The sequence below is a fragment of the Megalopta genalis genome, chromosome 12 (genome assembly GCF_051020955.1).
Source record: "Megalopta genalis isolate 19385.01 chromosome 12, iyMegGena1_principal, whole genome shotgun sequence".
Lineage (NCBI taxonomy): Eukaryota > Metazoa > Arthropoda > Insecta > Hymenoptera > Halictidae > Megalopta > Megalopta genalis.
In genome coordinates this window covers 7671879-7696807 of record NC_135024.1, presented here as the reverse complement: position 1 = coordinate 7696807, position 24929 = coordinate 7671879, and the positions used below count along the sequence as shown (strand labels likewise).

The following is a 24929-nucleotide window of genomic DNA, read 5'->3' as shown; positions in this document are numbered from 1 at the left end:
CCTCCTGGTCGAATGAAGTTTTACTGTAATTGATGGCACGATGTCGGCGCAAGTACCAAAATGAAGAAGAAGAAGAACCACTTCGTATCATGAAGTGTTAAGCAAACGTTGCTCAGTTTAACAAGCGCTAGCGCACTGTCAAAATGTCAACTAATTACGCTGCGAGACCGTTCGACAGCGGCTTTACTCGCGGTCCCAGGGCACAAAGGTTGAAAGAAGTCGTTCTTGCCGGGTGTCCCGGATATTGACAGCAGCTGCGCACACTTCGGAAGTCCGATTGGAAATTCTCGGCGGGTCCCCACAGAGAACCAGACGAGCGACGGCGCGGCGGGTCGCGTCGCGTCGCGTCGCCTTTGACGTTCCACCGCGTACAAAAAACTACGCAACGAGAAAAGGGTTCAAAAGCTTCTCGGAGTCCTCGAGAAATCCAAGACAAGCTCGCCTGTTTACCGAGGGCCGGGCGAAGGAAGGGAAAAGAGAATGTACTGAAGACGAGCGGGGGACGGGGCGAGGTGTGGCTCGGCGGTCCGAGCCTTTTTTCCACGGCAGCCAGAGGGCCTGGAGATGTTTTCCGTCCACTAGGAACAAGACAGGGTAAAGTTTAAGTGGTGGAAGGCTGCCTCGGAAAGCTTCCGCGAGACCGGAAATGAAAATCCCAGCGAAGCCCCGGGGACTTCGACGACTCTTCGGGCTGAAAGCGGTCGCGCTCGCGCCACTGTCAAGGACGCGCGAAGGCCGCGTGCTGCACGCTTCCTCGAGAGAAGATCAACGACCCGGCGTACGCACTCAGAGCGCACGAGAGGGTGCACCGAGAGGAGAAGGCGGGGTGAAGGAGACAGAGCGGAAAAATACGGAAGAGAGAGAGAGAAAGAGAGTGAGAGAGAGAGAGAGAGATGGGACCCTGACGAGAACGGCACTCCTTGGCGCGTGGCGTCGCGCGAGCTAGCAAGGGAGGAATGGAACCGGCCCGCACACGGCCCGACCCGGCCCGACCCGCTCCGCTTCTGCTCCTCGTCTTTGACCACTTTCAGGGGCTCTCGCGTATAATCTAGTTTCGTCGCCTGACAGCAGAGCGTCGAGAGACAGACGAGCCGTCGTGTCACGGGCGCGTCTGGCTCAAAGTGCATTGAATCACTTACCCGGGGACGAGCTGCCGCCATTGTCCCTGTTGTTATTTCTGCGACGCTATCTGGCCGCCGATGCTTCTTCTTTTCATTGATACCTGCCTTTTTAGTCGTCGCTTGTCTCGCGTGCCACGGGTGCACGGAATTGTAACTTGCTCGATCACGGTTCTGGGCTAAGTGCTGGGTCTGACAGTGTCCTCTTAGGAGAAGCCACCTGCTCCTTTGCGAACAATGTCCCTATTCTTTGAGGGGCCGGTACGACGGCGCACGGTGCACCGAACCAGGGACAAAAATCACTCGGTTCAAAAACTATATTTATACTACGTTGAAATGTCTGAATAATCGTGTTTGTGTACAGAAAGTTCAGAAAGTTCGGTAGGGGGCTAATTCCAAGCGCATTCTGCAAGCGAAACGTTTCGGCGAAATAATAGGTTGTCTAAGGGTTGTTGAATTGTAGTGAAACTTTAGAAATTTTATAAAACCTTATGCAACATAGTGACAGACCTGAAATTAAACGTACAAGTTTTATTCGTTTTCCTATTTTTTAGATAACGTTTTTAAAAAAACGGCGATCTTCGCAATATATCTGTTTCGAAGAGACGAACGTGTTTTAAGAGTTCGTTAAAACTCATCTAAAAATGCATGTACTGAAAATTCGCAATAAATTGACGATTTGTTTAGAAAGATCATCTTTTATAGATAAATATAAATAATAATAATATAAATGTATAATAAATATAAATAACAATAATAATATAAATGTATAATAAATATAAATAACAATAATAATATAAATGTATAATAAATATAAATAACAATAATAATATAAATGTATAATAAATATAAATAGTAATAATATAAATATATATATATATATATATATATATATATATATATATAAATATATATAAGACTATATTTATAATAATTGCATACTGAAATTACTTTCAATATAAACAAAAAAACCACGTTGTTTCATATCTTTACCATAAAGAGAACGGAAGCTATTGAATTTTGTCTCCAAAAACAAGCATTTCGGTGCATTGTGACTGTCTAGACAGGTGTGAACGAATAAGCCGCATTAGATGTCTTAGTTTCAAGTTGCATCTTCTAGGGTTTAAAAGGATCAACTCTCCGGTCGGTGTTATAGATTATTTGAAACCAAAATAATGTCAGCCTATCTGTCTTCGATTTCCGTTGCCGCTGAGACAAGACACCAGTTCCGGTCATTGTATCAATGGGACGGTGTCTTTCTGTTGTGATAAGATTGGTCGGCTCGCTCAGCCTTAGCGTGGCAGTTGTCCAAAGATTGTGACAGTCAAGCAACGAGTGCTCGTGGTATCTCGTCGAATAAGGGGCAAATTTAGGGCAAATAGGCAAATTTCTTCTTCTCCAAACATTATACGTATCTCAAAAATCGTTGCACGAGAGAATCTAGGACAATCCTTGTGCAAATTGTTGCTTACATGTATGTAATTTATTAGTGAGAAGGGATCCATCTTACAACGTGTACAAACCGAAAGAGAACATACAAGAATCGTTTCGAAGGCATGATATGTCATCTGCAACATTCAAACTTCTCCAAAGGATATGTTTAACGAACAAGGCATTTTACGAAACAATAGTTTAAAAAGAAACGTTTAAATGTATACAATTAAAACTAACAAATTCTACCAACATAACCGTTCCTTTAACTTTCCTGCGTTTTTCGGTACACATTTCTTCGCACGAAAAATTTCGAACGCTCCGCAAATCCCGCAGAGATCCGCGACAACAAAAAGATAAATCGGCTGAAGCGCGACAGATCAAATTTTCTCTCGTCGAAAAATTGGGACACCGATTTGGTCTCGGGAGAGCTCGCCGTTCGACACAGAGACGCGCTTCTTACGTAACACTGGCGCAGCGATTGTCCACGGAAGCATCGACGTCGCCGACAGTGAAATTCAATTAAAATCCCGCAGCGATTTCGTTATCTTTCCTCTGGAAGATTGTCGAACGGTTCGATCGGTCCCGATAGATTCGATTTCGGAAGCGAGCCAGCGCGGCGACGCGAAAGCAAACAGAAATGATGTCTGTGATGGACGAAGTGCTCGAGAATCGACGAGCGCGGAAGCGGCGGGGCTCGTCGAAACGGTGCTTCAACTTCCGGCGAAGCACGAGTGGATAAAGGTGTATTGTGTGCTGCTCGTGTCACGGGCCGAGCGTTTTTTTTTTCCTTCATTCTTCCGGCTCTCCGGCGACAAATAGGCTCCGGGAGTCGCAGTTAGCAAGTTTTTTAACGATCGTTGTGACCGCTCGCGACAGCGGCTTTTCTTCTCCGGGAGGGAATCATCGCCGGGATTTAACAGCTCGGAACTTTTCGAAGTCGGCCCAGGGTGAAATTGTTCAAGAGCCGGAGACCGAGAGGAGTGAGATAGAGGGGGGGAGGAGAGAGACAGAGGCTCCGTGCTCCGGGAAACTAACTTTATCCCCGAATTCGCGGGATTGAATCGTTTGGAAACGGGGATTGTCCCGTTTCGAGCATCCTCTAATTAAAATTATGGCCCAGGCGATTCGTCGGAATGAATGCAATTGGAATTAGCGCGGAGCGCCGTGCCGAAGAGAATTCGGCTTTTCAGTTTGTTGCACTGCTCGGAGTCCCGACTGGGGTTCGCTGATGTTGGCAAATTGTGATCAAACGACCGTGCACGGAAGAAAAATACTTAGCTCCGGCGGCTGGCTCCGCGACTCATTAGAGAAATTACGAGATCGTCAAAGCGCCGCTATCGGAATTAAAAGCGGCGGACGTCGCGGATTATTTTGTTTAGGAATTAGAGGAAAGCGTTCCTCTGTGCTTGGAAGAAACAGGGTTTATGGATCGGCTGATGCAAAACAAGTCGGAGCACCCGGCTTAACGTCAACATCCCCGAACGGACAGAAGGCTGTTTTACGGGAAAACAACTCGAGGGTGCAACAGAAAACCTTTCGCTTCCATCCCACTGCTCGGGCTTGCAACAAGCGGCGCACAACAAGTTATATTTTCGGATTATTTTCGCGGAAAACAAGCTGCCGGCGGCCGGTTGCACCAATCACCCTGAAGCACCCGACTCAACGTGAAGCGTTTCGCGAATTTCTGACAAGCCCATGCTTCCATTAGCCCCCCCTCCCGTAACTCGTTAAAAATTCCTGTTAACCCAATTACGAATTTTCCTCCCCTACGTAAATCGTTCCCGTCGAGGACAGGATAATGAACACTTAAGGCGCATGTCTGCAGTGCTTAACAATCATTAATCGTTATCAAATCCCGTAAATGCCGTCGCGTGCAGCTGTTTCGTTATCGGACTGCGGATTTTATTTGTTTACGATTTCAGTTTATGGTTTATTGTTTTGGCTTATTAGACCGACTAGAAGAATTCTGTTTGACTTCCGTTTCTTCCAGTTGATGTAGATTGTTTTTTGGTTTGCCTGAACATCCAAAGTCTAATTAGCAGAGTTTAATTCTAATCGTAGGATTCGGACAAAAAAGGAATGCGAACAATCGATGTACAAACTTATGAATAATCCGACATTACACACCAATGTAATTAATCCAGCGGAAGTGATAGCTGATCCACAGCGGTCCACGAAACTTTTTATTGAAACTGAACTAAATGACTTGAATCTTTTTCAAATGTTAGAGGGTCTAGTCTACTAGACGATGGCTAAAAAGCTTTTCTTTAATTTTGCTATTACTTGGAATGAAAAGAAAAAATTAAAAACCCTCGTTTTTTACTATTTTATCTGAGCCTATAAGAAAAATTTTAAAAATGCCTTTCGTAAATCTCGGTAACTTATATGCGTGCTGAAAATTTGATCGAAATCGATTAACGATCTTAAAAACTGCAGATTTCTTACAGTTTTTTCGTCAAAATTACGATAAAACCGTGATTTTTGCGATCTTTAATTTGTTGTAACTCGTAACAACGTGAACCGATTTCGAGACAATTTTCAACACGCATATAATTCGTTATGGGCTTAGATAAAAAAGTTGAAAAACGAGAGATTTTTATTTTGTTGTCATTCAAAGTAATAGCAAAATTAAGAAAACAGCATTTCAGTCATCGTCTAGTAGACTGATCCCTCTAAAAATCAAGTCATTTAGTAAGAGTCTTAAATCACCATCACTTATGTATGGACTCATTTGTCTCGTGAAAACAATTGTTGATTTAATTTTAGACATCCTTAAGTTTAAAGCTAGTATACATATAAAAAGCCTGAAGAAAAAAGATGTATAATATTTATCAACTTTTCCTCTTCACGTAAAGAACGTTCATTCGCTGGACAGATGTTCACAACGTGGCGTCCGATGTAATTAATCAAACACACGTACCTTGTAAAATTGTACAACAACGTTTTCCCACTGTTCTGAAAATAGTGGTCTCGCACCGTTTAGAATGTGAACGATCCAATGACGTTGCAGGGTGGCCGCGACGCTGAGGTGTTCGTCCAGGATGGCAGGAACGAGCCGAGAGTCTCGGCCAGGACCTAACCAGTCTACGCTCGTGAATCGTCGCGGCAGAAGCTGGTCTTCGCGCGATTAAGAGTAGCGTTCGAAGGAGGCCGGAAAGGGAGAGGGTGGTTCTTGGCATCGCGGGGATCGAGATGAGCGATCTACAGGCCACTCTCGAGTTCTCCCTCGAGCTTTGCAAGTTCTACAATGTCGACCTGTTCCAGCGTGGGTAAGCGGATCCGGCTTTGCCACGCTTTGCTAGATGCAGCCCGGGGGAGAGGCCAGCTACGGGCTCTAGGCCTCGGCTCTTCTCTCTCCGCTCGGCTTGGCTCGGCTCGGCTTCGTAATTGCGAGGGCTTAGCCGGGGCTCATCGACGATTTCCAATTTCGCAGGTATTACCAGATTCGAACCGCCCTACGAGTGTCGCCGAAACTCCCTGTTAAGGTGGAGGTTAACCAGCTGCGGAACCGTGAGTACATTCTTACTCTCCCGTCAATTTGTGAACGTTCTTAACTGACTCTAACAATTGCAATCCGCTGCATTCGCTGCATCCTTCTTTCGTTTCCAGCATTCACCGTTTTTTTTTCTTTTTTGGTATTTTCTCGCAGAAGACGTATTTGCAGGACGTGTTAAGCAATAAATTTATGTGCACACCACGATTTTAATAGTACGATTTGATACGTCTTCAATTAATTTCGTTCCTAGATTTTGATGACGGAAGAACTAAATCTTGTTTCGCTTTAAGAGAAGTGCATTGCGTTAATATTTAATAGCAGATTTCATGTTATGGTGTATATTATGGTTTCGTTCGTCACTGAAATTTTTATGTACGACATATTTCCAGAAACGTTGTTAGTCCTTCTAAGTTGATGATCACAATGCAGGCTCCAAATGTGAACTTAGACAATCAGTCGACTCAAAGCATAAAGCTAAAGTGTAGAGTATTATGTAAGGATATTTTGCAGAATCTTTTGTGGTCGATTAAGAAATCATCAATTTTCTGCTTTAAACTCTGTAAACATTGATTTATAATCTAACGATTTTATTTAAAGTATCTATTTAACACTAGACCTATCAAACCAGTCAAAATAACTGGTTTCCGATTTTTTCTCTTCTCATTTCACACACACACACACACACACAAATATTACAAAAATACTTCTTCGAGTAATTTCTTACTAGATTTCTATACTTAAGATTATATTACGGTAGAAATCGTACGAAGTTCAAATAAATCCAATCTCGTAATTGTTATAAAACCACTAAAAAACTGCTGTTGCTAGAGTTCAGAACAAAAATTGCCCGAAAATCGCGGAAGCTGATTTTGCGCAACTATAGCCGAATTATACATATACAAGAATTAATCAGCGCTGCTATTAATTTAGTCAACGTCAGAAGCGAATGTTCCGGATAATATTTGTCAGAGTACTCGCGGAGTTCCATTTGCTAATTTGATGAATTCTAACGTAGCGAGGGACTGTTTGCTCGGGGAAAAGAGGAACGCTGCCGATGGCAGCGTGTTCCCATGGATCACATCCGGTTCGGTATAACTCTCGCCGCGTGTCCAGCGGATCCTCTGAACTTTCTTGCGCCCTGGAAACGTGGGGGCGGGAGGGAGGGTGGAAAGTTTCTGGTACATTGCACTCGTCTCGCCGGAGAAAACTCCGGCTGAATTCACTTACCGGCTCTCAGTTAGACAACGGCAAACTAGTTCAAACCGAACTGCACTCCGACAGCGATAGCATTAGAAAGTTCGAGGAACGATTCTCTGACTCGCAGACATTTCTGCGCTCCGCGGAACGAGCCGCTCGATGGGCGGTTAAAAAACCGACCGTCCCACTCGCGATACTTCGTTATAACCGGACTACGGACTTTTATGGTAATTCGCGCGTCCGCCGGCTTCTGGTGCTCCCGCGCGGTCGGGAATTTCGTTGGGACGGCAATGAACGGGGAAACTTGCCTCGGGAACGTTTGCACCGGAGATCCTACCGTACCGCTTCACACGGTTCCCATTTACATATTTAGTCGACCAATTGTGTTTGCTTTGCGACGCGACGTTTTACGGAGTCGCGTCTTGCGACGCGTGTTGACAGATAATGGATTTTTTCTCTGCATTCGACACTGTTGCTGCACCATTTTCGTTTGCACTTTTTTCCGCGTACATCACGCTGTGTACCGTGGGTGCATTCCCTCATTCATTTTATTCTTCAGGAATCGTGGAACAGCTTTTGTTCGCGCCATTTCTGCATCCTGCAAGTATAGTGTTTGCAGTGAATTCTCCGTAATTCGCGCTCAGATTGCGCATAAATATTGAAAATTTTGGAAGAGGAGATACAATTACTCGAGCCTTGCGGCTCGTTTTTATAGTTACCGATCGCCAACAACTATAAAAACTATAAAAATCTCCTCTTCCCAAATTGTCCATTTTTATAAGCAATCTGTGCGCGAATCGGGGAGAAATTACTGTAATTGATACGGTTCCGTGCATTTCTTCATTTATTTTATTTTCCAAGAATCGTGGAACAAGTAATTTCGAGCTGTCCGATTGTTAGAATATTAACCCTTTAAGTGACTTAGTTCTCGACGGTCGCAGGCTCGTCTAACACACGCATGTTGCACAATAGCATTCGTTAAAAATTCAATCGCGTCCAAATGAAACATTCCGTGCGGCATTTTATTTTCTCTGTGATAGCCGCGTTATTTATACCTGTTGAAGACAATAGAAGACAATAGAAAAGATTACCTACGTTGATAGAAAAGATTGTCTATAGAAGACAATAGAAAACCATTCGATAAGTCAAAAAAAAAAATGAAGAGTTGCTCTAACGATCGTCGTTGCTTGTAAACTGTTCTCACCGCGGACGGACCAGGGGTTGATAAGAAACATCATCTGCTAGTCGCAAGAAGTCCTTTATCGTCTGCCGTCGTCTCCGACGATCATTTTTAGGGCAGCAAAGTAAATCGGTAACGAATAGTCAGCCATTTAGCCGGGCCGGCGGCTCCCAAAATTGAGTCTGGTCCAATAGCAGTCGGCCTTTGACAAATTAGTCAATAAAAGCTGGAAACCTCCCGAATGCCCGCGGTATATCACGCATTCTGCACGGCGGGATCCACGCTTGCCGCGCAATAATCTAACAAATGGGGAGATTCCGTTCGGAAGGCAAGAATGATGGGCGCAATGTAGACGAGCCGGCCGAGGACTCAGACCTGTCTCATTCCGGAGATGCATCAGACGCTTACGCCCTGGTGTATCAAGCGGTCATCCAGACGAGCATCCACTCAAATCAGACACAACCACATACCGTCCCCGTCACCCCGCCCCCGGTCCACCCTTTCTCGGCCCACCTATCCGTTATCTTGTCGTCAGGACGTCGCCGAAATTCAGAAGACGCGACCGGCGTCCATTGTTCCAGACTCGTTGGAGGCGCCCGGGACGAGCAAACGCTTTCAGATCCACTACAGAAACGAGGAGGTGACACTCGGCACTTCGGTCCTATTCCGGGCGCACGTGCTCGTGCACAGTCACAAGATCGAGGAGGTGCTCTCCCGCACCCACTTCAATCTCGGCGTCGAGCTATGGTTCAGCGAGCCGACACAGCCCGGGAACATGGCCTGCGTGTCGTCTAGGTGAGCAAAGTCCCCGGCATACTTCACGGCTGCGAGCCCATCCGCGACGATCGGCTATGCGAGTGATCTCGGGGTCGCGATATTGCGGTCTCAGACGCGGAGATCACTCGCCGGCTGGTTATATGAGGTCCGTGGGATAGCTCCGATGCAGGCCGACATGCCGCCGCGGCGTGTGCGACGCTCGGCGGGGATTTGGATAGGAATGAGAATGCTGGCGCATGTACCACGGTGCTCCGGCTTCTTCGGAGCCTCGACAATTATTACCGGGGAAGATGAAAGCCAGACTTTTCTCTAGCAAGTTGCTCTCGCCGCGCGTCGTACGCCGGGCATACTTTGTTCGATGCCCCTTGATCGGTGAATTAGGATCACGTGGTTCCTCTCTATGGAAAGCAGGACAATGGCTGACGAGATTTTCGTAGTAGCTGCCGTCTGTTGGAAACATTTCGTGAGATTTTATAAATTATACCAGCGACTTCGATGATCTGGATCCGATGTTCCCCGGCTTTGTAAAAAGATAGAATTGTTAGAGAAAAATTCGGCCGACTAGTAGCTACAATCGCGTTTGTTTTAACACAACTTGGACTAATGTATCGTTATACTAGGTCGTGGAGTGTAAAAAGAGCTTGGTATAATTTGTTTTAACTTGTTTCCTTATCCTTCAATTTAATTGCGAAATTTAAAGGATTTAAAGTAACTAAAATCTAAGATAATACGAAGTAATTAAATAAAGTGATTGAAATCAAAATTTAATTTAAATTTAATTTAATTTACAATTACGCCGATGCAATTAATCTTGAAAAAGTATGACACAATTTTAACGTAACGAACAGAACTCAATTGGTCACATTTATCACCGAAATCATTCGTTATCGACACCGGTCATTCTTTCGATACCAATTAGGAGGCTTCTCAAAGGAACTTAATAAATTCGAGTAATTTTGGACATCGAATACCACATTGCCGGATGATTTGGTAAGTTCAAGTTTGTGCAGTAACGTTCCCAAGGGGCTCTACGAAATAATTGTTGAGAAAGTTCTGGCCGCTAAGGAGGGCAGTGAGTCCGGCAAAGTTCTTTGAAGGCGTCGGAACTTGCCCGCAGACCTAATAGATAAAGCGAATCGATAACCTTGGCCGCGCGCGTGCGGCTCCGCGGCGTTCCGTGCTTGAAGGTGTTTGACGAGGGCACCGTCTGTTTTTCTTCGCTTTGCAGGGCGTTGCAGCTGAACTTTGCGCCCACGAAGGGGCTTCACTATCATCTGCCTGTGATCTTCGATTACTTCCATCTCGCGGCGGTGTCCATCACGATCCACGCGTGCCTCGTTGCTCTTCACCAGCCGTACATCAAGTCGGTATCAACTCGTTATTTTAAGTAACTATTAACATACTATTACTGGCGAGGGTGATCACTGTCTGTTCTCTGAAATTTTCGTTTCATCGTTTCCGTACAGGAAGAGCATACTTCACTACGTGCAGAGCTGGTGAGTGTGCATTCCAAAACAGACTCGTTTACAGTATAAACGGGGATCGCGAATTTTTAAATTGACCCTCGACCGGTCACGCGACATTTCCGACTCTACAGAAGCTGGTAGACGAAGAAATAATTCGTTCGGGTTTCTGTTGCGAACGCGACGCACGGTGATCCTTTCTCCAAAAAGTCGGCCAACAATTCCTAACTTTATACGATTTTCATGCAAATCGGTACTCCGATTTCTTCGAGGTTGCTGAATTGGAATATTTTATAAAATTTGGAAACCTCGAAATGGAAAATAAGCATAACCTTGACATAAGCATTGTTCTTAATTTATTTATTTTTTTTTAATATCAATAATTTTCTGATATTCGGCTATAATTATACAATTGGAATATGTAAAATTTAATGTAACCTTAACGCTTCGTTTATCACGCTGGAAACCTAGAAACTTTCATGAAATTAAATTAATATATTTCATCGAATTGAAATTGGAAAGTCAAGTCGTATAACATCAATTACATTTTCGACATTAATATGCTTTACGGATCCTAGTCAAATTAGGATTCAACAATGATTTAAAACACGTAAAATAATTCAATGATTGTTATTTTCAGTTTCCTAAACAATTTTGAACACGGTCGTTTCGTTGAGGAGAAATATTACTTACAAATTATAAATGATCTCCAATCACTTAAACGATCTCGCACGTAATACCAACGTTTGTCGGTTACACGTATCATACAGTAACAAATCGGGCTACACAACTATTTTCCATATACAAAGACATCGTTTGTTCTCAATTTCGTTCGATTCTTTAATGGTTATCGACCACCACCGTGCGACGTGGCTTAGAAAACCGTGTTCGCCGATGGAACGGTTTCCCAGACGTCGTGTGACCGATTATGGGATAATTCTGGCGAATTTCGAGAGCAACGGGCCGAGATGAATAATCCAGCAAAAGATCGGCGGGGGTGGTAAAATGATTACAGAGCGCGCCCGGGGAAGGTTTGATTCACCTGTTCCCGCATTCGGTATTCGCGCGAAAGAAAACGGCCGTGAAATGCATTTCGCCGAAAGTGCTGTTCAATTATTCCGTCAGTTTAGTATTCTGTCACGCACGTCGGGCGTGCGCGCGCGCGCGATGCCATCGAAACGGTGTCGTATCTCAATTAAAATCACGAGGAGGTAATCAACCGAGTGATATTCTCGCAGCGCGCCGCGCGGAGGGAAGCCATGGCTGCAATTCAAACAGTCCGCAGCGAACGGCGATAATAACGCCTCGTTAGGAAATATCGTGAGTTTCGAATCTAGTTTGCCCGATATGTTAATCGGATCGGAACAATTAATCCGTCGGCGTGCGATCGATCACAGAGAAAAACCGTTGCTCCGCAGGAGGCGACGACCAAGTGTGTCGGCTCGGCGACGAGGATACAGCACGCGAAACTGGTCCAGCAGGAAGTGATCAGGTTGCTCCTGGCCGCCAGGGAATCTCTGCTCAGCGATCTGGCTGATCTGGCACGGCTGCTGCCGTCCTGCCAGCAGAGATCGCTCGAGCTCGCTCAGAACACGCACAAAGAAATCACCAAGGTCGTTCGATATTGTTATATAACCGTCCCCCCCCGCGGCCCGCTCCGACTCCCACGCCTTCTTCCCTTATATTCCGGAAGTACTCGCCGATGATCTTGGTCGGCATGCAGACGTCCGCTCTGTGATTACAGATGATGGACACGGAGGAGACTGATATCGCTCAACTCTGCGCACAAAACATTGTTCTCTGGCAGCATTTTTTGGAGGCGTTCTCGGGACGCGAGGCCGTTCATCAGCATCTCGCGAGGATCCATCATCAGCTGAGGGTGAGATCGCGATTCGTCGTCGTTCCGATCGTCGTTCGTTGTTCCCTGGTCATCCCGCGAACGTTCAGTTCGCATTCAATTTATTCGTTTGACCCCGCGACGATTCTCGGTTTCGCCGTGCAACTTGGCCGGGAGAAGTTTTTAACAGGATGAGAAACGAGAATGCTCGCTTTTCTTCGGCTGGCGCGCGAACATCGATTCTAACTCGATTATTTTTTTAATCCGATAATCTCTATAGTTAAAGAATATTGATTTTCAGGTGAAGCGGTTCGCCGAAGGTTTCTTCGTGCTCGAAAACCCGAGAACGTCGGCGTGGGGATGCTACGACGCGAACTACCAATCGTATCAGGCCGTCAGCGAGGCCGCGAGAAGATCGCGGTATCTAGCGTCGCTACCACCTCTGCCTGTCTACTGCCCGGAGCTGGACGGGGACCTGCACTCGCTGCCTCTGATATTCGAGGATCAGTACGTGGACATGAAGCAGAGGCACAGAAACAGCGGTGAGCGCGTCGCTGTAATCCTTTTACATCGTGGCTTCCAGGCAAAGTCAAGCTCATCGTTCGCCAGAAAAGATATCGATACGAAAAATTAAAGACGATTTCTCTATGGTCCAACGGACTCCCGACCGCCTAATTAACTAATCAGTGAACGACGTTCGCTTCCAGTTCCGGGGATGGACGACTGCAGCTGCGGCATCGCGGCGATCCTGGAGTCGCGATCTATGGGGATCTGGTCGCCAAGGAGCGAGGGCGCGAACCAGGACCTCGGGATGGTCCAGGGCCGCCTGACCTTGACTCCCTCCACTCTCCCGGCGAGGCACAGCAAGTCCCTGGACCAACTTGGCCCCGAGATCGCGCCGGTGCAGCCGAGGACCTCGCCGAAGACTCTTCCACGCTCGGTGTCGACGCAGCTGTTCCCGAGGCAAAGGGGTTGCGGGAAGAACGTGACCCCGCCGGCCACGGTGCCCTCTCGAGGGAGGCAACGGTCGACACAGCCGTCCAGTAGCACGCTCTTTCCTCCGTCGGGGCAGCAAGCCTGCTCGGCGCCGAATCCATCCCTCGGCTCGACGCCTGTGGTCACCCTGCCGCGCGCCAAGTCCACGCAGATCTTGGTGCTGAACTTGCAGCAGCAGGCCGACCCGCAGAACACCTCCATAACGTCGCTGCTCGCGGCCATGTTCCCCGAGCTGCCTCCCGGCGGCCAGCTTCCCGGGTACAGACCGTCGAAACAGTCCTGCGAACAGCAAGGCCCGACCCTGACCGTGCCCAGCTGCGTGGGAACCATGGACCATGGACAGATGACGGACTGCTGGACCGAAAACAAGCCCGAAGGTATCGGATCGCGTTTCGATGCACGGTCACGGCCAGCCGGAGACTCTCCGGAGATCGTGCTACAAGAAACTAACACGGGCTATCGAATTTCAGATTATCACTCGCTGGACAGGAGGATCCGCCTGGAGCCGCGCAGCCATCGTCTGGCGTCCCGGCAGCCGTTGTCGACGGTGAACGACCAGAACAGCTTCCTGCCTGGGAAGAACATGAACGGGGACGGCTTCCTGCAGGACCAGCAGCCGCTGCACACCGCGACCTTGGACCGGGTGACGTACCGGGGGAACTCGCGGAAGCAGTCGCATCAGGCTGGCAAGTATAGTCAGACGAACGGGCTGGAGTCCCGCAGGTATCACACGATCGGGAAAACCGGTTCGGGCCAGAGCCAGCGGAACCGCGAGGTCCAGGAGTCGATGAACGGCGGCGGAATGCCGGGAAGCCATTCGACGGCGGCGGTTCGTTTGTACCCGCGATCGAATAACGCCTCGACGACCACGGACGCGTTCTTCTACCGCACGAACGGGACCAGCGGCCGGACGCACGGCGAGCCCGAGAGGCCCAGGCGACCCAAGAGCACCGAGAGGCTGGTCGACGAGGTCGATCGCAGCGAGTACTGCGACTTCCGGCGCGAGAGGCCCAGGAGGAGGGAGGAGAGACCGGCCGCGAAGTCCCCGAGGAACGGCGCGCCGCCGGGTTACAGCGACGAGCCGCACAGGAGGTCGCAGGCCGACGACAAGAACGAGGGAGCCAACGAAGTGTTCTACAAGGTGGTGCCGCCGATGCCCGAGCAGAAGAAGGAGCACCGGGAGAGGAGGAAGGAGAGACACGGGAAGCGGCCGCATTCCGCGCCCGTCCTCGACATCGATCACCCGGCCGATGACAACAGGAAGTGGCACAGGAACAGGAAGCCGGCTCCGCCGCCTCCCGCGTATCAAGATCCGGCGGTGGCGCCCTTGCCCAAGTACCGACACCCACCGCCCGCGCTGACGACCAGCGTCATGGAGGTCGAGAATAACAATAAAATTATTCTGAAGGTACCAAGCGAGCGCTAGATTCTAGAGAGAGAGAGAGAGAGAGAGAGAGAGAGCTGGGAACGATCGTTTAGCGAGCAATTTGTTGTAGCACCCATCGGTCACTACCGACCACCTTTGTTTCCAGGTGGATCCGATCAAGTCGCCGACGGAGGCGGCGGCCACGAACGGCACGACCCCTTCGGACACGTCTAGCACCGGTGCGCCGCTGCCGGACACGAAAAGACTGAGATGCGCCAGCGTGCCGGTGGCGCAGAACAAGGTGGTGGTCCCGCGCAGCGCGGTCTCGTTGCCTTGCATGCCGATACGCGACAGCAAGGACAGCCTTAGCAACAATCTTCCCGTCATTCCGAATCCGCTCAGCCCACCGTCCAGCCGACCGAGCAGCCCGACCACGAGCTCCAGCTCCAGCAACCTTACGTCCGAGTGTTCCGGCTGGGTCAGCAGCGGGGACACGTCGAGCTCGGAGCAGCGCCGGAACGCGAAGCTGTCCAGCGAGCAGCTGCGCCAGAAGCTGTCGAAGATAGTGCCGCGAAAGGAGCGGCCGCTGGCCAAGGAGGCGGTCGAGGAGCATTCCTACGAGGAGGTGCGGCTTCCGCCGCCGAAGATGTTCCAGGACGAGCCGCCGCCGCCCGAAGAGTTCAGAGACCCTCCGGCGATCATCGACAATCCACTCTACCACGTGTACGAGACGGTGAAGCCGATCAGAAGCCCGAAACAGACGAAGACGGCGCCGTGCAGCCCGCAGAAGAGCAGGGAAAGGGAGCGGGACAGGGAGCCGGTGTACGGCGCCAGGGACATCTGTCTGGATTGCTACCAGGAGGGCAAGGAACTGCTGCAGTCGACCCAGGACGACTCGATCAACTTCAAGAAGTGCAAAGAGGAGTTCAAGCGGCAGATGAGCTTCTCCGGGAAGATCTACAGGTACGGCTTCGTGCGCGCATACCGCCCCCCTGCAGTCACTTAGCTACTTCGTTTCACGCCGGTGATCCTCTAAAGTAGCTGCATCGGAGACCCTCCCGTAGTTTCTGCCCGTTTTTTCACCTTGGTTTTGCTCGGAACGAGTGCATCGAATCGCTACACCTTGGCCGAGGAGTTACAGACTGTATTTAACAGGCGTTTACGGTATCCGAAAGAGAGAGAGAGAGAGAGAGAGAGAGAGAAAGAGAGTGAGAGTGAGCGAACCTTTCACCATGGAACCTCGAGAGGGTTGAGCGCCCAAGACTCCGCCTCGAGCGACGCGGCGCGGAGAGATCCGCTAGGTGTGGTCCACGTTTGTTAATTTTGCGTTGTTACGTTTGATTTACGCGAGACTATGCTTGCGACCCGTTGCTTCTTTCGTTTGGCAGCTGTTCTTCTCGGATCTGTCTTTATGTTTTGTAGTTACGTTTCTCTTTGTCTACCTTATCCTGTCTAGAGAGCGAAAGGAAGCGCAGTTGCGTTTCCATAAACGTGCCCATTCCCTTGGATACGGTGACTTCCTGACCCCGTCGTCGGTAAAACCTCTAAGCTCGAATGTGCCTCTTAGTGACTATCCGACCCTGGCCTCGACCATGCCGTACTTCCACATCAGCAACGAGTACCGGCTGTTCTCGCCGGAGGGTGCTCACTTGATCATCTGCGTCCACGGCCTCGACGGGAACCCCGGCGATCTGCGTCTCGTCAAGACCTTCTTGGAGCTCAGTCTTCCCGGGGCGCATCTAGATTTTTTAATGTCCGAGAAGAATCAGGTGAGAGGTCGTTTAGAAGCGCTCCGGGCCCCGGTCGGTTACCGGAAGCGCCGATCAAGCTCGAGCGTGTACGACTTTTGTCCGATGATTGTCGAGCAGGGTGACACTTTCTCGGACTTCGACACCATGACGGACCGGCTGGTGGGCGAGATTCTACACCACATCGAGACGTCGGGCCTGAACCCGACGAAGGTCAGCTTCATCGGACACTCTTTAGGGACCATCATTATACGGAGCGCTCTGACGCGGCCTAAACTGCGACCGCTTCTACCGCGCTTGCACACGTTTCTCAGTCTAAGCGGTCCACACTTGGGCACCCTGTACAACCCCAGCGGATTGGTTAACGCGGGTACCGTTTCGTTAATTACTCGGAACGATCATTTCCTCGGCGAGAGGCTCGCTCCGGTTATTGATTCGAGACTCTCTGCCCTCCAGGTATGTGGTTCATGCAGAAACTGAAGAAATCCGGCTCGCTGCTGCAGCTGGCTATGAAAGACGCGTCCGATATCAGACGGTCCTTCATGTTCCGCCTCAGCGAGAAGAGCAATCTCGAGAAGTTCAAACACGTTCTTCTTTGCGGCAGCGCGCAGGATCGATACGTGCCGCTTCATTCGGCGCGCATAGAGCTCTGCAAGGCTGCCGTGCGGGACTCGTCCGATCAAGGTAATTCACCATACTTTTTATTGTGAAACCTTCGAACTAACGGGGTTCAGGCTAAATCAAACGAGCCATTGTTTCCGGACATCTGTCGTTAATTTTTTTACACTTTTGCTCTTATTTTAATTGATTCGTGGGTCATAATGTTCTACAATTTCGGCCTCCTTCGGTCTCTTCATCGTCGTAGAAATTAATTATAACTTTCGTTTAAACTTTTTTTACGGTGTTCATGAAAACTTATGCCAGTGATCGAGTCATTTCATGTGAATAAAAAAGTACATTCGTATCTTTGGACAAATAATGCAATGTTTTCATGCTTATTATATGAAAGTATACAATAATTAATATGAAAATACAAGAGGAAGTAAAAGCTTATTTGCAGAACTCAATCAATTTGACTTAAATAAGATTGTAATTATAAAAGTTAGACTTATATTTTAATAATTTAATTTATTTTTATATTTTAATAATTTTAATTTTAATAATTAGACTTATATAATACACGATCTGGGTCATAGAGATCCCAAACACCATGAAAGGGTTAATATAAGTGTAAATTGCAAATACGTATTTGAATCTCTTTTCTCAGGGAAATTTAAATACTGTGCGGATACAGAAAAATGTTCAGAAGACTCTCCTGCATCCACATTACAGGAAAATGTTTTTTTATCGTTATAAATAAAGAGAACAGATGATTCTTACCATTTTCGCTATAAGGTGCAACGTAAAATTCGGCACGATTCATCTGCTTCTGAAAATGTAAAACTAGCACCAGTACACACTGTGACAAAACGCTGAAACTGTTCGCCGAAAGTATTTACAGCTGATAATTCTAAGAGTTTGGTGTTTCGACACAGGCGGCGCCACTACACAAAACCCATAAATATTTAAATTTAGCGCCATTACACGTAGCAGCAAAATGCTCAAACTCGTAGATAAATTACCGACTGCTAATTCTTCCTGGAAACACTAGATGTTATCACTGTGCATTTCCCAGAACATGTCTACTGTGTCGGCAAATTAGTCTAACAGTTTGTGCGTTTTGCCGCTATTTTAATATTTTCAAGAGCAGATAATTCGTGCCGGATTTTACGTTGTATCTTATTACGAAATCGGCAAGAATCATTCGTACTGAGAATATATAATAGAATAATAAATGAGAAAAAAGATGTAGAGAGAGAGAGAGAGAGTGCCGAAAAAAATGGAAATAATGATTTTTTAGAATGCAAAAATCAAAATTCTATTTTATCCACATTTCACAGTTGCGTGTACACTCTTCACATACAAATATTATATATTTATATATAATATATATATATATATATATATTTTTACATCTTAATTTGTTGAAGAAATATTTTAAAAATATAATATATATATATAAAATATAATACATATATTATAATAATATTAATATTAATAATAATAATAAATATATATATGTATATATATTTCGGGGGTCGGGGTCGTGTAAATTTAACCGTGCACCACTCTGTTGCCCGAGGAATGTGAAAATAAGAAGAAAATTTGCGTTGCAGGTGCAGCGTACCGCGACATGGTGCACAACATCCTGTACCCGGTGATGTCGACGACGGGCGTCAGTTTGGTGAGGTACGACGTGCACCACGCGTTGCCAGCGACGGCGAACGCGTTGATCGGCCGTGCCGCGCACATCGCCGTCCTCGACTCCGAACTTTTCATCGAGAAGTTCCTGCTGGTGGCGGGTCTGAAGTACTTCAGATAAGGAACGGACTGCTCTAGCGACTAAATGGAAGATAAAAAAAGAAAAGAAAGATGGGAAACGCAAAAATTAGCAATTTAAAGGAGAAGAGAAATAAGTAATAGCGAATCTAGCCAGCGGGAACGATACTCTCGGGCATAACGGAGCGGATATCCTCGTAACTCTCCGTGACGTCTCTGACGCCGCATTAGGATTAATTAACCCACGGACGTACGGTCGGAATTGCCTCGTTTCTTGCCCGCGCACAGAGAGGCCCGGGTCGGTCATTCTCACTCCCAGCCCTTCTATATCGTAATTGTCTGTCTTCTAGAACCGATCGCGAACCGGGATTCGTCGAGGAAACGGGGCAATTCGACGTTTTTACACGGGACGCGGACACATCGTTATTATATAGTAAACACGTCGATCAGTTTCTCTCGTTAGGTTCCTACGCGTCGTTCTGTCGCGGTGCCGCAACGGCTTCGTCGACGCATCATCGAATCATTGAACGGGCTTACGACTGCACGGGCCTACTCGCAGCTCGCGTTCGGAGCTGAATAGCGTTTGAATGGGGGAAAGCGTGGGGGTTGAAGACCGTTCAGGGTAGTTCGACGCGATCTGGTCTCTTAGTAATTGAATTTTTATACATTATTAGATATTAATTTTCCTGCGGAATTGAAATTGGTGTCTCGCTTTCTGTACTTCAAACTTATCGATTCTTACAAAATCTAGCAAAAAGAAATTAAAGTGGCGAGCATAATTATGCATTGATTTGTCGCAAGATGGTACACGATTTAAATCTCTTATTTTTTGAAGGATATCTTCTATTCAAAGCATTTAAATCTCGTCGATAGACAAAAGCGATACGAATGCTTCATTAGAACTGGAAAAATGCATTTATTGAGACTTCGATCGACTTCGATTCCAGTGTATACTTCCTTAGACTTTAATGATTACAAAATCAAAAATCTGAAACGTGGTTCTAGAATGAATGACAAAATTAGAGACAGTGCTTCGGCAAACGTAACTCGCATTTCTCTTGAAAGAAGCGTACAATCTCATTAAGTTCAGTTCAATCGATGATCGTGAAACTGCTCTGAACGGTTACCATGATCGAATCAAGTATCGAATTCTCGGCCTATCGCGAAACCCGTGGCCGTCGAGTAAAATCACGCGCACGATCGAGTCGGAAGATCCATAATAAATCGGGCCCGGCCGTTTTATCATCGCCGCCGGTCACGTGATCACCTTCAATCGGGAACGGAACGCGACGAATCGTGCTCGTCGATCGAAGAGGCAAGCTCGCGTACGTTGGTTTTCGTCTCCTTCTTTGTTTTCTTGTCTCTTTGTTTGTTGTTCAACGAAAAGAGAAACGTTCTTTTCGATCTCGAGCGACGGAGCGACGACGTGTCGCTGCTCGCCGTGGCTCCCAGCCTGGTGTCGAAAGCGAAAGCGAAAATTCACGAAAAGCTAAAAAAAAATAAAGAAAGAAAGAAAGAAAGAAAGAAAGAAAGAAAAGTAAACGGGGAATAACAAATCGAGATATACATACAATATAAAATAAGACGATGCTGGGACACATTGTCTAGACGCTAGGAAAGTTACGAAACGTATGTCAATTGTTACTCTCAGATAAGTGTGAGTGCGTGCGGTGTGAGGTGGATGGATGAGAACGCGTTAACGTTGCGATAGAGCGAGAAAGAGGAAGAGCAAAAGGGGAGAGAGTGAGAGCGAGAATGAGAGCGAGAGTATTCTAATTAAACAGAACGGCGAGAGGCGAACGAAACGAGCGAAAGCCAGTATGAGGAACAGCGAAACGACGAAGGACAGAATCGGCGCGCAACGGATGATCGTCCGACGATCGGGAGGACGAGGACAGGGTCCTTGCTGCTTCGGTTTCGGCGATGGAAGATCAGCGAAACGGACGAACGGGAGCAACGAGGAAGAGGAGAGGAGGATGAACAAGGGAAAAACAAATCACGAGGACGCGAGAAGAAAAAGAAAAACAAAGTGACTACCATTTCAGGTATATGAAATCCCTCCAATACTAGATCTCAATTGCTCAGAACAATCTAAATAAAAGAAAGAAACAAAAAAAGACAAAAAAATATGAAGTTATACATTATTCGTCATCGAAGCAACGATGGCGCGTGGCGTCGCGTCTGCGAATTGCTAATCGTGAATATCATCGAAAGAGTGGCAGAGGGAGAGGACGTGTGTAATTAAGAGTTTTTCGCTATAACTAACAATGGTCGGCAGGAATAAACGTCAGCGGAGAGACTCGCCGTACGACGGGCATTCGTCGTCCCCCGCGTGCCGCGGCAAGTTCAAGCTTTCTCGTTCAAAAACGACGCTGTTGCGCGTCACTTGGCGCTCGAGTTTTCACATTCGGGATCATTTCGCAATCGAACGTCTGCCAAATTAGATGGATCAAGAAATCGTTTTGTGCCAAATTGTCGGATTTCAGAAGTCGTCGCATTTATTAGTCGTTCTAGAATCTCATCCGAAAAATGCCAAAAGTACATTTCGAACTTGTTAGTTACATTTTAGACTGCGGGTCTTCGCGCGCGACCGAACTTCCCTGCGCCTGTCGCAAGAGGAATCCCTTCGTTCAATCATTTTGGTAGGTTTATACTGTTCCAAATCACCGGCTCTCGCCGCGGGCGCACAAAATCCGCAGTTCTTCATCGAGCAAACCGAATTCCTGCATCGATACAGCGTGGCGCAGCGTGTTCCGCGCGTAAAGTAAATTCTCGCGCCAAGTGCATCCAGCCGCCATTTCGCCGCGGGAGGACCGAATGGCGGCCGCCTCGTACGGCGATTCTCCAAATATTGTTAAGTGTAAACCCACACCGCCCACTGTAAACGTTCACCCACGAAATTGTATACAACGCCCGTACGTGTACGCCTTTACATCGTAACAGAGGACACCGTGTGTGACGTGTTCTGTCGCGAGCACGCCATTTAACAGGACCAGAATCGGTGCTCGTAGAAAAACGATCGTATGCCCGCCCCCCTCGAAGCTGCGAAGCACAAAAATTAAGTCCCCGAAACTTCTCTCTCGTTCGACCGAAAAATGTAAAAGATCGCATCGTTCCGTTTGATTTCCGCTTTCCAGCGCCTCCGTCGCGACGAACCTGGGCCGTGTCGATGTCACGGGAAAAGAGGGTCAGTGAAACGAGCCCGAGAATCCCGCGAGGACGCTGACCCCCTTCGATCGACCCCTTTCAGAGATTTCCTTTCGGATACGTCTGCGCTCCTAGCACGCAATAACTGTGGCAATATTGTTGTATCGTTGTCTGATTTGTGCGACTGTTACCGGAAGAAATAAAAACGGCTACCGAGATGTAGGCGAGGAACGAATAGGAGGGTCTTTGAATTAGAAGTAGCATAAGAGAGCGTTATGGAGGTAACCGTCTCGGATCACGGGACGGGCCAGGACAGACAAGGGATCAGCCTGCTCCGAAGTTTTTCTAAGAGCAAGAATCGCTAACAGGTAATCCGCAAATCGGGAAGACACCGTTCTAGGTTCTTCGACCGCAACCACGGTGCGAGGAGGAGTGGGTGGACCGTCTCTGCGCCGTAGATTCTGCGGCACCCTCGAATTTTCTGTGTTCACTTCCACGAGTTTCTGCGAGAGGTGCTGATCGAATCATCGTCGCGATCGTCGCTTACCGATGACCATTTTATTTGTATATGTGCACCGATACTGCGGCGGGTATCTCGCACACGATAGAAACTCTCACCGATAGTACGAAGGCTTAACCCTTTGCACTGGAGACTATTTTAACTTCAAAATGAAGATATTAGTTTCAAGCTACAATATTTCCATTTGTTACGAATGCTTTTTGTTTGATACATGTGAAATTGAACGTGTATAATTATAAAACACTTCTATTATTTATCAATTTATCGGATACAGGCAAATTTAATAATAATAAACATTCTTTTGAAAATAGTGCAGCAATTTTTAGCGTCGCCTCAGAGACGCCACTCGAGTGCAAAGGGTTAAACCTCTAAGGTCACAGGAGCAGGGATAAAATCGGTCCACCGCACCTTCTTGCGCCGCGACGGCAGCAGTTCGTGGGCTGATTCTGGAGAGCTAGAAAGTTAATTAGTTAATTAGACAATTATCTCTGTCCTGGCTCGTCCTACACGTTCAGCCAAACCGAAAGTTTTTTACTGTATTGTTCGACCGATCGGCGTGCGAACGATCGGCAGAGCCCCGGCACGAGCCCGGAAACGAAACGAAACGATCGAGCTCGCTTCTCCTTCGATTCTAAGCCGCTCACGTATCTCCGTTGGTTTACAAAACGGTTGCACACTCGCCCGGCACTCCCTTTTTGTAATATGTTTGTAAAATACGTCGCGCGAAGAATATTCCCGAGCGTCTCGACGCGATCGCTCGGCGTCCCCTTCAAACGTTTCCAGTGCACACATATCGAGGGACGCGCCTTTTTTGCGGAAACGTGCTGTCTCGAGGGCGAGGAAACGCGTTTTACCCCCCGCTGTTTGTCGATCGATACGAAGGAGCTCGTCGCGGATCCAGCACAAAAGGGTGGAAAGGACTCCGACGACAATGAGAGAACTCCCGAGGGGAGCCGCGGATCCCGCGCATCTCTCTTCGGGGACACGGTCGAAGGAACTCGTTCATTTCTTTTCTCTCTCTCTCTCTCTCTCTCTCTCTCTCTCTCTGATTTATCGTCGGACAGCTATCGTTTGCTCAATTGTTGCGCAAACCGTCGCACGATCGACGTGTTCTATGGCCCGGGAATCGATTTTGTACCACGTAATCTTAAGTTTCTACTAGACCACGCGCGATCAACACGGCGGAGATTATACACCGGTAAGCCTGGTTCACGCTGACGCGGACACTCGCAGGTGACATAGAAGATATTTTTAAGGCACGTCGAAGATTAGGTTCGTTGCATTCGATTCGATTAAACGGTCTGCTGTAATCGGTTTTAGATAGAGTGTGTGTTGTACATTCGCGAAGCTCGCGGTCTACTCGTCGGTGCACAATTCAATTTCCGGATAAGTATTATAGATCGATATAGTGCACAGCGGCTTTGATCGATTAAGGAACTGGCAATTAAAGGGAGCGGCGAAAAATTAGGGAATTACTTGCGACGCTCGTATGCTCCTCAAGGATTGTTCGACGGAGGATCCCCGGTTTGTTTTTACCTTGTACGACATGTATGTTAATTTCGCTTCGTTTATTCCGTTCGTTATGTTTTCAACGAACGCGTTAATTCCGCGTTATAATCTATGAAAAAAAGACAGAAATTGAATTTTCAGCGGAGGAGCATACGAGGGTTGATCTCGACTGTACATCTTACTTTTTTTTTGTGCTTAATTTCAGCTACTTCTTTGCTCGTTTATAAAACCTGTTCATCGATATGTACTAAAACATGGATTTATCTTTGTTCTTGAACTCAAGAAATAAAACTATCGGTAATTGTTAAAGGGTCTTGAAAGTGGCATCAATCAATATCTTCATTGTTCGCAACAAGAGTGAATCCGGCGCGGAATTTCGACAACCGAGAGCTTTCAGTTTTCGGGCATTCTCATCGCGGCGAGAAGCCGCGAACTTGCGTTCCACCTTAATTTCACCGCGATCGTAAGTCTTCGTCTTGGAAGTTTCCCGACGTGGTTTCCACGATAAAGGAAAGTGAGACGAACGAGGGTCGAGAAGCGCGAGGGGGAAAACGAAGTTGTCGCGCGACGATGGAAACGACGGTTTTCCAAGCGATCGTTCGCGATTCCCTTCTTCTTTCGGTCGCGAAGTCGACGGAACTGTTTCCAGCCAGACTGCGAACAACAGACGATCTTAGTTACGCGAGATAACGATTGTTGGTCGAGCCGTGCGTTGCCGTGAAAGACGCGGATATTAATAGGGAAGAAAAATGGAGGAGGCTG

General features: G+C 47.5%; 1 protein-coding gene across 6 annotated transcripts in view; it reads left to right on the top strand.

The window, feature by feature from the left end:
- The window catches only part of LOC117217440 (protein FAM135A), a 52539-nt gene extending 28063 nt beyond the window's left edge, over positions 1–24476 (top strand). The window contains exons 2-17 of one of the 6 annotated variants that reach the window (XM_033465045.2): positions 5563–5821; positions 5986–6062; positions 9007–9220; positions 10431–10589; positions 10669–10698; positions 11904–11985; positions 12084–12278; positions 12410–12544; positions 12804–13044; positions 13210–13875; positions 13969–14876; positions 15031–15827; positions 16321–16633; positions 16733–16982; positions 17069–17296; positions 18829–24476. In XM_033465045.2, the coding sequence (XP_033320936.2) occupies positions 5745–5821; positions 5986–6062; positions 9007–9220; positions 10431–10589; positions 10669–10698; positions 11904–11985; positions 12084–12278; positions 12410–12544; positions 12804–13044; positions 13210–13875; positions 13969–14876; positions 15031–15827; positions 16321–16633; positions 16733–16982; positions 17069–17296; positions 18829–19034 (4578 nt within the window). In that variant the 5' untranslated portion in view covers positions 5563–5744 and the 3' untranslated portion in view covers positions 19035–24476. Of the gene's footprint in view, positions 1–5562; positions 5822–5985; positions 6063–9006; positions 9221–10430; positions 10590–10668; positions 10699–11903; positions 11986–12083; positions 12279–12409; positions 12545–12803; positions 13045–13209; positions 13876–13968; positions 14907–15030; positions 15828–16320; positions 16634–16732; positions 16983–17068; positions 17297–18828 lie in introns of all 6 variants that reach the window. The other 5 variants (XM_033465042.2, XM_033465043.2, XM_033465048.2 and 2 more) reach the window with 5 other exon arrangements.
- Positions 24477–24929: the final 453 nt, after the last annotated feature.